Source organism: Zootoca vivipara, chromosome 13 (assembly GCF_963506605.1).
Source record: "Zootoca vivipara chromosome 13, rZooViv1.1, whole genome shotgun sequence".
Classification (NCBI taxonomy): Eukaryota; Metazoa; Chordata; class Lepidosauria; order Squamata; family Lacertidae; genus Zootoca; species Zootoca vivipara.
The window spans coordinates 9,984,365-9,997,301 of NC_083288.1; the positions used below are offsets into that span (position 1 = coordinate 9,984,365).

General features: G+C 49.0%; 1 protein-coding gene across 2 annotated transcripts in view; it reads left to right on the plus strand.

Annotated features, from left to right (window-relative positions):
• Positions 1-12,937, plus strand: part of LOC118095304 (membrane primary amine oxidase) — a 28,492-nt gene that overhangs the window by 11,820 nt on the left and 3,735 nt on the right. Inside the window, exons 1-3 of one of the 2 annotated variants that reach the window (XM_035136438.2) lie at positions 531-2,497; positions 5,641-5,926; positions 6,983-7,112. In XM_035136438.2, the coding sequence (XP_034992329.1) occupies positions 928-2,497; positions 5,641-5,926; positions 6,983-7,112 (1,986 nt within the window). In that variant the 5' untranslated portion in view covers positions 531-927. Of the gene's footprint in view, positions 1-530; positions 2,498-5,640; positions 5,927-6,982; positions 7,113-12,937 lie in introns of those variants that run through there. The other variant, XM_060282274.1, reaches the window with a different exon arrangement.

Genomic DNA, 12,937 nt, shown 5'->3' on the forward strand with positions numbered 1-12,937 from the left:
GGTTCCTATTTATCTACTTGCATTTTGAGGTGCTTTCGAACTGCTAGGTGGGCAGGAGCTGGGACTAAGCAACGGGAGCTCACCCCGTCGCAGGGATTCGAACCGCCGACCTTCTGATCAGCAAGCCCTAGGCTCAGTGGTTTAACCACAGCGCCACCTGGGTCCACTGTGCTAATCTATCCCTTATGTCCACACAAAACCCCACAGGGATGAATGGCAGGGTCTTGACACCAACAGGGAGAATGTGGAGGATACATTTCAGCACATTGCTCTTGCTCTAACCACCCCAAATTTTTAGCGTGCGCGAATCATGTTAAAAGTGCAATCGTGTTTAACTGCCCCCAATAGCACCGTGCACACAATTCATGACATCTGGAAGGAGCCTTGGGTTCAAATTCCAGGTGGAATTTCATTCTTCGCTGCTCTCGTCTCCTTTTTAATAACTGAACGAGACACACATACACACCCTCCCTGCTGCTGGAGCGAAGGCTGGTTTCCAAGAGTATGAAAATCAAGCCCATTAATATGTCGGGGGGGGGAGAGAGAAATAAGGGACCTCTGAACTAGAATAACCAACATAACAGTCAGGTCAGGGAACTTTCCATAATGGGGAGGGACGAGGTGATGTGCCATGCTCTCCATTGTCACTGTGACTGCCACAGAGAGTCCTCAGATGTCCTTCTCTCTGGTGTTCAGATCTATAACTGCGTAACTCTGCGATGAACCAGCTGTTCTGATAGGGTGGTCCTTGTTTTTTTGTTACTCACGTACTTCAGGCCTCTTCCTTTTGGCCTCTACCTAATCATCTAGCATTTCCTGGACTGAGTCATTTTCCCAGCTGCGTTGACCCAGCAGCCAAATGAGCGGTCGTTGGGACGGACTTGGTGAGAGCTACTTGACGGGGCTCTGAAGCATTCCTTTGCCGCGATGAGCCCGAAAGCCCTGCTCGTTCTCCTGCTGCTCGCTCTGGTTACCATTTTTGCCTTGGTGTGCGTGTTGCTGACCAGGAAGGAGACCCTTGTTCGCTGCGCTGCAGGGTCTCTGGATTCCCTGGACGGAAAGCACAATGACCAGAGCCTGGTATTTGCTGACCTGTCCACAGAAGAGATGGCCGTGGTGCTGAAGTACCTGCAGTCTCACCTGGGCCTGCCCTTGGTGGATGCTTATCACGCCAACTCTTCTGATAACTGCGTTTACTACTTGGATGTGGAGGTGCCCCGCAAGGAACAGGTGCTGAAATTCCTTGATCATGGAGGGCCGATGCCTGTTCGGCAGGCGCTGGCTGTGGTGTACTTTGGAAACCAGGCAGAACCAAACATCACAGAGTATGTGGTGGGCCCGCTCCCGGCGCCAACGTACCATCGGGATGTGACAGTCGAGAAATATGGAGGCAAGTTATCTTACCACGGCCGAACTGTGATGGGGAACGAATACGAACAAATTGGGAATTTCCTATTGGGAGGGAAGCTGCTGGAGGCAGCCACTTTCTTCAATAAGGTGTTTGGTCACAATGGGAGCGACTTTTCGGCCCTCACCTCAGCCCCCCGGGGGTTCCAGTCTGGAGATCGTGCCACCTGGTTTTCCCTCTTCCAGAATGTCAAGGGCTTCTTCCTGCACCCGGTGGGATTCGAGCTGTTGCTAAACCACAGCAGCCTCAACATCTCTCACTGGAGTGTGCCAAAAGTGTTTTATAACGGTCAGTATTATGACGGCTTGCAGGAGCTGGAAAAGGAATTCAAAGCGAATCGCGTGAAAGTGGCAAAAGTCAAGAGAGTCTCCTCCGACGGGGGGTTTGCTTCGATCGACCAAAGGGCCCCCTCTCTGGGATCTGGTCCTTTGCACTATGAGCCCTGCGGACCACGCTATAGTGTAAGGAACAACCAGGTCATTTCCCCATCCTGGAGTTTTGCTTTCAGGATGGACGTGAACAGGGGACCCAGCATCTACGACGTCCGATTTAAGGGCCAAAGGATTGTCTACCAACTCAGTGTGCAGGACGCCATGTCTGTCTACGGTTCCAACTGCCCAGGTGGGATGTCCACCCGATATATGGATGTCAATTTTGCCATGGGGAGGTTTACGTACCCCCTTGTCCGCGGAGTCGATTGCCCTTACTCTGCCACTTACCTCGACGCCGCTTATTTAATTGAGACCTTGACTCCGGAGGTGCAGAAGAACTCCATCTGCGTTTTTGAGCAGAATGTGGAGGCCCCCTTCCGGCGGCATTACTCCAACCTCCAGTCTCTCTACTATGGGGGGTTGCCTGCCTCTGCGCTAGTCTTTCGTTCTGTAGCTACTATGGGGAACTATGACTATGTCTGGGAGTTCATTTTCCACCCAAACGGTGCTATTGAAAGCAAAGTCAGAGCCAGTGGGTATATAACCTCATCTTTCCTCTACGGCGATGGGCTGGACTATGGCAACAGAGTTGCAGAGCACACCCTTGGGACGATCCACACGCATTTCATCAACTACAAAGTGGACTTGGATGTGGGAGGTAAGGTCTTGGCAGTATGAAATCACTTTGATCGCGGCACTTTTGCTCTGTCTTCCGCCGTTTTTGGCAGCTCTGCTTCTTGCCGCCGGGTGCTATCTCATTCTTCCCACCCCGCATCCTAGGGATGCCAGGGGGCCGCGATTTCCACCCTGTTTCGGGTTTGTTGCAACAAGCGCCATTTCCATTCTGCGGTTCAGCTTCCACTGAAACCTTAGCTATTCATCTTGCTATCTGCTATGGCCTCCTGCTGCCACCACGCCGCCAGAGCACGATTTCTGTTCTCATCCTGAAGCAAAGTTCTTAACCCGAGGTACTACTTCCAGGTTAGCGGAGTCTGTAACCCGAAGTGTTTGTAACCCAAGGTACAACTGTAATTAATTGTACAGTTCATTTCAATAGGAGGGAAATGTCAAAACTAAGGCCCGGGGGCCGGATGCGGCCCAATTGCCAAGAGCCAGTGTGGTGTAGTGGTTAAGAGCGGCAGACTCGTAATCTGGGGAATAGGGTTCGCGTCTCCGCTCCTCCACATGCAGCTGCTGGGTGACCTTGGGCTAGTCACACTTCTCTGAAGTCTCTCAGCCCCACCCACCTCACAGGGTGTCTGTTGTGGGGGAGGAGGGGAAAGGAGATTGTTAGCCGCTGTGAGACTCCTTCGGGTAGTGATAAAGTGGGATATCAAATCCAAACTCTTCTTCTTCTTCTAAATCCAGCCCCCGAACGGTCCAGGAATCAGCATGTTTTTACATGAGCAAAATGTGTCCTTTTATTAAAAATGCACCTCTGGGTTATTTGTGGGGCATAGGAATTTGTTCATTCCCCCCCCCCAAAAAAATATAGTCCGGCCCCCCACAAGGTCTGAGGGACAGTGGACCGGCCCCCTGCTGAAAAAGTTTGCTGACCCCTGGTCAAAACCATAGCAGGAAATAACCACTTGTGTAACATTTGCAGACTGAAAAAATGATGATGATGATGATGATGATGATGATAGTAAATGTGACTTGTATTTGCTTGCACAGTTTCCATTACTGACCTTGGACAAACATGCAAATTGGGTGAATTTCTGCTCCCCTTTCTGATGGAATTTGCTGACATTCCTACTAGATCCCCATGAACTGAGTGGCAAAGTTTCTGCCAGGAGAGGGCACCCTTGGAGCAACCACATCTATATACTGCTTTATTGCCCTTTGTCATAGGAACAACCTGTGTCTGGATTTCCCAAGTCCATCTAAAATAATGTTTTTGACTGTGATTCCATGGAACTCTTGGGTTTGATTAGCACCTTTCAGGGGTTCAATGGCATGTTACAACCTCCCGCTCATGCCCTTAGCTGTCCCCTCTTGTGCCAGTCGCTCACACTCCCTCACTGTAAAGCTTAGATTTTAAGTCTACAGTTATTCCAGTTCTCTTTTTTTGCCCTTGCTGAGCTTGTAATCCATTGTTGTTGTTGTTGTTTAGTCGTTTAGTCGTGTCCGACTCTTCGTGACCCCATGGACCAGAGCACGCCAGGCACTCCTGTCTTCCACTGCCTCCCGCAGTTTGGTCAAACTCATGTTTGTAGCTTTAAGAACACTGTCCAGCCACAAGCATGAAGAACAATGTTCAGGTTTGGTGATGGGAAAAAATGAATAAATATCATTTAAAAAAAAAGAACACTGTCCAGCCATCTCGTCCTCTGTCGTCCCCTTCTCCTTGTGCCCTCCATCTTTCCCAACATCAGGGTCTTTTCCAGGGAGTCTTCTCTTCTCATGAGGTGGCCAAAGTATTGGAGCCTCAGCTTCACGATCTGTCCTTCCAGGGAGCACTCAGGGCTGATTTCCTTAAGAATGGATAGGTTTGATCTTCTTGCAGTCCATGGGACTCTCAAGAGTCTCCTCCAGCACCATAATTCAAAAGCATCAATTCTTCAGCGATCAGCCTTCTTTATGGTCCAGCTCTCACTTCCATACATCACTACTGGGAAAACCATAGCTTTAACTATACGGACCTTTGTAGGCAAGACCTTTGTAATCCATACATGATGATAAATCCAGAACATTAGGCTTGTCTCTCCGCTGTTTCTGCATGCCAATAATAATAATAATAATAATAATAATAATAAATGATTTTATTATTTATACCCATCCCATTTGGCTGGGCGGCTTCCAGCACATTTTTTTTTATAAAAAAAGATGTCAAACATAAAAAACTTCCCGAGACAGGACTGCCTTCAGCTGTCTTCTAAAAGTTGTGTAGTTCTTTACCTCCTTGACATCTGATGAGAGGTTATTCCACAGGAAGGGTGCCACTACTAAGAAGGCCCTCTGCCTAGTTCCCCAAAGCTTCATGTCTCACAGTGAGGGAACCTCCAGAAGGCCCTCAGAGCTGGATCTCAACTATGAGCGTGGAAACTATGAGCGCGGAAATGCTCCTTCAGGTTTACAGGGCCAAGCCTGTTTAGAGCTTTAAAGGTCAGCACCAACACTTTGAATTATTCTTTGAAATGTACTGGGAGCCAGTGAAGATCTTTTAGGACTGGTGTTATATGGTCCTTGCAGTTGCTCTCAGTCGCCAGTCTCGCTGCTGTATTCTGGATTAGTTGTAGTTTTCTAGTCACCTTCAAAGCATAGCTGCCAAGTCTCCCGTTTTCCCCGGGAAATCCCCATTTTTCCAGCTGGTCCTAGCTGAAAAAACAGATTTTTTTGTTTTTCCCCGGTTTATTTTGGCACGGTGCCCATTTTGGAACTGGGCGGAGCATGCTCAGAAGTGACTTTTGATGCTGCTCTGCCCAGTTCCAAAATGGCTGCAGTGCGACTTCTGGCGTGGCGGCCATTTTGGAACTGGGCAAAGCAGCATCAAAAGTCACTTCTGAGCATGCTCCGCCCAGTTCCAAAATGGCGGCAGCGCTACTTTCGGTCTGCTATTTCCGGCCCGGTCCCTTATTTCTCTGACAGCAACTTGGCAGGTATGCCTTCAAAGGTAGCCCCACGTAGATCGCATTGCAGTAGTTCAGGCGGGAGATAACCAGAGCATGCACTACTCTGGTGAGACAGTCTGCAGGCAGGTAGGGTCTCTGCCGAATAGCTCCACCAGTATGGACATATACGAAGGATCTTGAGAATATAAATTTTCACTACCGTTCTACCCCCGCCCATCCCTCTTTCTAGGTGTTCAAAATTCCTTGGTAGCCAACGACATGACTTTTGAAAAAGTGAAGGTCCCTTGGAGCCCGGAACATGAGATCAACCGGATGAAACTGGTGAAGAAAGTCTTAGAGACGGAAGACAAGGCTGCCTTTCGCTTACACGACGACATGCCAAGATACATATATTTTGCATCAAAGAGCAAGAACAAATGGGGCCATAATCGTGGCTACCGGATCCAGCCCATCAGCTTTTCTGGGGACCACCTTCCAGAGACGGATCCAATGGAGAGAGCTATCAGTTGGGGCAGGTAGTGATTGCTTCTTATGTGACATCACAGACCCATCATCCAGTCATTTTCTTCCTGTTTCCCCCCCCATGGTTCCTCCGTCTTTTCTCAAGCCACAGAAAGTCCAACTTTTTCTGGAAGAGCATCACAATCTCTACATATGTAGATTCCTTTAGCACTGTTCTTTTTTTGTTTTAGGGCTTTGCCATGGGCACAATGACATAACTGTGAAAATAAACCCTTTTGCAATGGGTGCCATATTATGACCCACTTTTTTCTGGTCATTATCATCAACTATGTTGCTAAAAGGGTGCTGACCAGAAATATATTTTAGATTCAGACAGACAGACAGACTTCATAACATCATTAAGGCATTGTAGAAGGATCTACAGTGGTACCTCGGTTTTCGAACGTAATCCGTTCCGGAAGACCGTTCAAGTTCCGAAACTTTCAAAAACCGAAAACTCGGTACGGAAGCCTCAAAACGGAAAACTCAATGCGGAAACCGTGTTTCATGTTCGACTTCCGAGGTGCATTAAAAAACCAAAGTATTTACTTCCAGGTTTATGGCGTTTGAAAACTGAAATGTTTGTCAACGGAGACATTCAAAAACCGAGGTACCACTGTGTATATTTCATTTAAAAAACATATTTGCTGGGGAAGTGTTTAGCACTATTTAAAATTATTATTATTATTATTATTATTATTATTATTATTATTATTATTAAAAAAATAGGGTCATAAATTGGCACCCAGCCACACAAAGGCTATAGTGGTTGCAAGTTTTCAAATGGCCCACTTGCAGCACACAAAACCCCTGATAGTGTGGGAAATCACATTTTGCTTTGGAAGGGCAGTAAGGAGCCACCTCACCTGTCGGCAAGCATCCCATGTCCAAATTTCAGGAGAGCACCCACTGTCTTGCCAGCTGTGGTCGGCCACGAGCAAAGACAGCGCCATAGCGTGATGCTGGGCCTCATATGTAGGAAAGTGGGGGTACCGTTCAGATTCAGCGATGCTTCATTTTGTTTTCTGTTGCTGCTGCTGTTTTTTTTGTGTTGCTACTCTACTTTTCAGGTATAAGCTGGCTGTCACCAAGCGCAAGGAGGAGGAACCATATAGCACCAGCATCTATAACCAGAATGACCCCTGGACACCTTCCGTTGCCTTTGCTGACTTCATAGATAATGAGACGATTGTCAATGAGGTGAGTTAACACTCTCTGCCGAAGCTTCTGGTAATCTGTACAACCTTCATGGAACTGGGCTGGATGCAGACTGAAACTAGATGCTCGACAAATCTTTTACACACCTGTTTTTCTTATCATATGACCATTGGTTGCTATTAGCTTGTCAAGCGGGGATATAAAGGAGTATAGGTTTCAATGCTTCTTTCACACATTTTCAAAGTCGGAAATACACATTTGAAGTAAATCGGGGGGTTTCTGAACCTGTGTTTGCTAGTTCACATAGACGGAGGCAGCATTTGCAGGAGAGAATCAACAGCTGCTATGCTTGAACCTACCCTACTGCGAACCACTGAGCCTCTTGGAAGGTCAGCGGTTCGAATCCCCACGACGGGGTGAGCTCCCGTTGCTCTGTCCCAGCTCCTGCCAACCTAGCAGTTCAAAAGCACACCAATGTAGATAAATAGGTACTGCTGTGGCGGGAAGGTAAACAGCATTTCTGTGCGGTCTGGTTTCCATCACGGTGTCCTGTCGCGCCAGAAGCGGTTTAGTCCTGCTGGCGGTCTGGTTTCCATCACGGTGTCCCGTTGTGCCAGAAGCGGTTTAGTCCTGCTGGCCACATGGCCCGGAAAGCTGCCTGCGGACAAACGCCGGCTCCCTCGGCCTGAAAGCGAGATGAACGCCACAACCCCGGAGTCGCCTTTGACTGCACTTAACTGTCCAGGGCAGGGCCGTCTTAAGCCCACCCAGCGCCCTGGCGCTAGGTCCCTCCAGCACCACCCTCCAGCACCCCCCTCCAGCGCCTCTCCAAGGGCACAGGAGTGCCAAGTGGACCGCGGCAGCAGCAGGAGGCCACCTCCGAGGACTCTGCGCTGCGCCTCCTTCTCGTTTCCCCAGCGCTGGGTTCCGCTCAGTCAAGCTTTGTCACCAGCGCGCGCACAGCGCCCAAGCAGCTCTTGGCGAAGCTCGACTGAGCGGAACCCAGCGCTGGGGAAACGAGAAGGAGGCGCAGCGCAGAGTCCTCAGAGAAGGAGCGCAGTCCTGGCCAGATCGCCGGAACCCTGCGCTCACTTGGCGCCCTTCCAGCGCCCTCCAGCGCCCGGCACCGTGGTTCTCCGCGCCACTAGCCTCTATGGCTAGGACGGGCCTGGTCCAGGGGTCCTTTACCTTTTTAGCTTTAGCTTACTGCCTGTACCTCCCAATATATTAGCTGGATTTTCTCCCTTTTCTGATTCCAAGACGGGATAAAAAAAAATTGACTGGGGGAGAACTGGTCTTCTGGGAAGAGTTAACCACTCCCCATGCTGCCTGCTAATGAATACCTCATTGCCTCCTCATTAAAACTGCATCAGCAAATGCAGGATTAGAAGCCACCATAAGGCTTTTTGTATTGTGTGGAATGCAGAAAATTGTGAGTCGGAGCGATGTTTTCCATGTGTCACGCTCGTCCTCCTAAGCACAGTTGCCATCTCTTAGGAAAGAAATGATTAATGTGCGGCTAATAATAGTATTTTTGGTGTGTCGTCTCGATCTTAATGTTCATTGACCTCTCACATAAATGGAAGGCTGCTCAACCTTTCTCTGTGGGATTTGAGGCATGAGGCCAGCTAAATCAACCCAACAGCTGAATGTTATAGAATTCTTGGCTTGTAATTCTCGGGTACAGTTCTGTCAAAGGAAATAACTGTAAACAGCAAGCGCTTTCCCTCCTGTGGTCGTTCTTGCATTTTGAAAGCTGCCTGGAAAGGCTGGAGAACTGATTTGCTGGCTGTGTGGCCCAAATCCATTTAACTCGCCAAATTTCTTGGTGTGGGTAAGTGCATACCCTCCAACATTTATCCGGTGAAAATAGGGACATCCTATTCCCAGATGGCGCTGTGGGTTAAACCACTGAGCCTAGGGCTTGCTGATCAGAAGGTCGGCGGTTCGAATCCCCGCGACGGGGTGAGCTCCCATTGCTCGGTCCCAGCTCTTGCCCACCTAGCAGTTCGAAAGCACATCAAAGTGCAAGTAGATAAATAGGAACTGCTCCGGCGGGAAGGTAAACGGTGTTTCCGTGCGCTGCTCTGGTTCGCCAGAAGCGGCTTTGTCATGCTGGCCACATGACCCGGAAGCTGTCTGCAGACAAACGCCGGCTCCCTCGGTCTATAGAGCGAGATGAGCGCCGCAACCCCAGAGTCAGACACGACTGGACCTGATGGTCAGGGGTCCCTTTACCTTTACCTTTATTCAACAACAGCAACAGCAAATTTATTATTCCTACCCCACCCACCTGACTGGGTTGCCCCAGACACTCTGAGCGGCTTCCAAAATACATAAAAACACAATAAAACGTTAACCTTTTTTTTAAAAAAAAAAACTTCCCTATACCGGGCTGCCTCCAGATGTCTTCTAAAGGTTGCTTAGTTACTTATCTCCTGGGCTCAGGGGCCGCATATCTGCACACCCTCCAACATTTTCCCTATGAAAACAGGGGCGTCTTAAGGAAAAGCAGGACATTCTGGGATCAAATCAGAAAACCAAGATGGCTTTTGTAAATCCGGGACTCTCCCTGGAAAATAGAGACACTTGGGGGGTCTGTCACACGTCCGTGACCCTTCAACCCAGCAGTGATGTGGGGCAGAGTCAGAGGCTGCAGGGGTACTAGATACCGTATGCATAGCTGCCAAGTACCCCGGTTTCCCCGGGAAACCCCCGTTTTTACTTACCTTTTCCCGGTGGTCCCCCGTATCACTTTGTCTCCCGTTTTTCTCTGTTATTTTCTCCTGCCGGCGGCCATTTTTTGTTGATTTGCCCTTCTATGGGCACCAAAAATGGCCACCGCCGGCTTCAAAAGTCGCATCTACGCATGTCCGGAAGTGCATAGACGCTACTTCCGGTGTCGGCAGCGGCCATTTTTGGTGCCCATAGATAGGCAGAGCAACACCAGAAGTTGCGTCGACGCACTTCCTGACATGCGTAGAAGCGACTTTCAAAGCTGGCGGCGGCCATTTTTGGTGCCCATAGAAGGGCAAAGCGACACCGGAAGTTACGTCGATGCAACTTCCGGTGTCACACGGCTGCCGGTCCCGGATTCTGCAGTCCGGGACTTGGAAGGTAAGCGTATGGAGACAATTGCATCTGAGGGTGATGGACAGGAATCTCCATAGTGGAACCTCCTAGATGGGAAACACCAGAGAAGCCTGTTAGGAGCCACCAGCATCTATAGATTCTGTGTTTTCTATATTGTGATTTTTTTTGTTGCGAACCACCCTGAGATCTACGTGTACAGGGTGGTATACCGATTTTGTGGGATGTAACATCACAGAAAGCAGTCAAATACAACATTTCCTGTTTGGACACACAGGAGAATGTTACTCCAGCCAGGAGGACTCCCTGTGACACCTGGCCTGGTGCGTCCTCCCCCTGCGTATGGCCAGGTCAAGGGGTGTGACCCTGACAGACCCCATAAAAGGGCTGCTCATGCAGCCATCTCTCTCTTGACCCTTCTCTTGATGCTGCTCTCTTGATGTTCTTTTGCTGTCTGCTGGCTCTCAGCCAGCAGCACATGGGCTCAATCCCCACATGGGATAAACTACAAGCTAAAGCCTGCCTTCAGGATCATACTGTGAACTGAATGTAAGTAAACTTCTTATTACAAGATTGGCCTGAATATAAGCCACACTCCCACACACACACACCAAATTCCGACCTTGAAACGTTAAAGTGTGGCTTAAATTCGCGACCTTACAAAAATTGGCTTTTACGATATCGCTGTAGGATGTTCTTCTACATTTGCCATTACAGGTGTGAGTGCCTGCAGAATTTAAAGGGAATGGCTTATATTTGGGTATTGTCTTCCCCCCCCATGAATATTAAAGGTGTGGCTTATTTGCAGGTGCGGCTTATATTTGGGCCAATTCGGTACCTTTAAAACAGGCATCCCCAAACTTTGGCCCTCCAGATGTTTTGGACTACAGTTCCCATCATCCCTGACCACTGGCCCTGTTAGCTAGGGATCATGGGAGTTGTAGGCCAAAACATCTGGAGGGCCGCAGTTTGGGGATGCCTGCTTTAAAAGAAGCCTGTCATGTCTTGATTATTTTTAAGAGGGAACAAAGGGGATTTACCAGGAACAAATCCAATCTGGACAAGCCAGACTGGATTGCTTAACTCAAGAGATTCTACCAACGAGCTTCCTGCAATATAGAGGGAATGTGCTCTGCCACCAGCTCACTAGTGTGAGCGAGGAAAGATAATATTTAATCAATATATCCTCTCCTACTATCCACAACAAATTTTAACAACAACAACAACAATTTATTATTTATGGGTGGCTTCCAACAGAATATTAAAATACAATAATCTATTAAACATTAGAAGCTTCCCTAAACTCTTCTAAAAGTCTGGTAGTTCTTTTTCTCTTTGACATCTGGTGGGAGGGCGTTCCACAGGGCAGGTGCCACTACCAAGAAGGCCCTCTGCCTAGTTCCCTGTAACTTGGCTTCTCGCAACGAGGGAACCACCAGGAGGCCCTCGGCACTGGACCTTGGTGTCCGGGCAGAACGGTGGCAGTGGAGACGCTCCTTCAGGTATACTGGACCGAGGCCGTTTAGGGCTTTAAAGGTCAGCACCAACACTTTGAATTGTGCTCGGAAGCGTACTGGGAGCCAATGTAGGTCTTTCAGGACCGGTGTTATGTGGTCTTGGCGGCCGCTCCCAGTCACCAGTCTAGCTGCCGCATTCTGGATTAGTTGTAGTTTCTGGCTCACCTTGAAAGGTAGCCCCACGTAGAGCGCATTGCAGTAGTCCAAGCAGGAGATAACTAGAGCATGCACCACTCTGGCGAGACAGTCCATGGGCAGGTAGGGTCTCAGCCTGCGTACCAGATGGAGCAGATAGACACAACCACAACAACAACAACAGAGGCAGAACCTGGACCCTCATGGGCACAGTCTCCTGAAGCCTCTGACTGCCCATCAGGCCAGGGAGCACACCAGGAGGGAGGCTATGGGATAAAGGGCAACTGTGCGTCTTCAGGTCAGAAACCTTTAAGGCTCTGGGAATTTGTATGTGAGAGGTACATCCTGGGGGAGCCTGAGGATCCAGCCTCAGACCGGAGCATGATGCTTCGGCATATACTCTGACTCGAGCTTCTCCTTTCCCACGGCGGTTTCTGTGCTTTGAGATCTTCCCAATAGGCATTTTGTGACATTTTCTTGTCCCTCTTTCAGCAATCTCGTCCCATCTTTGGCTTCCTGAGTTTAAAGTATTTGATTCCGCAAGCTTAGCTTGGTCAGTTTGGGTTGTGCCTTGAGCCTTGAGGAAGTATTCAATTCAATAACGGCGTGAGTAGACCAACGCCTGCTTCTACAATTGGACTTTCATACCACACAACCCCCGAACTGTCCCCAAATCTTCTCCAGACAGTTGGGAGAACAGATTTGGGGCGCAAACAGAGGGGAGATAATATCCTGTTGCCCATGGAAAAATCTTTGTGCTTGTGAAATGTTCATCTTGGGCTCTGCATTGAATTCCTCCCTTTTGTGTTTATTTACAAACCTACACATTGAGCAGATTATTGTGGGAGTACAAGCAGGCGAGGAGCCACCACACAACCCCAGTTCATCCCTCACGGAATAGAAGCCATTTGTCAAAAGCTGCTTTCACAGATTGGCTCCAGACATAGAGACTGCCCCACTCCCAGGTTACGGGTGGACGTCAGACAGTTGGAGCAAAGAATTTCCCGGCTTTTGCTAATTGCTCATTGATCCACATCAGCTATTTTCCATCCACCACCAGTCTGCCCCAAACTTCAAAGAGCTGTCTTTGAACCCATGAGAACGCATGTTGAAAAATGGCTTCTT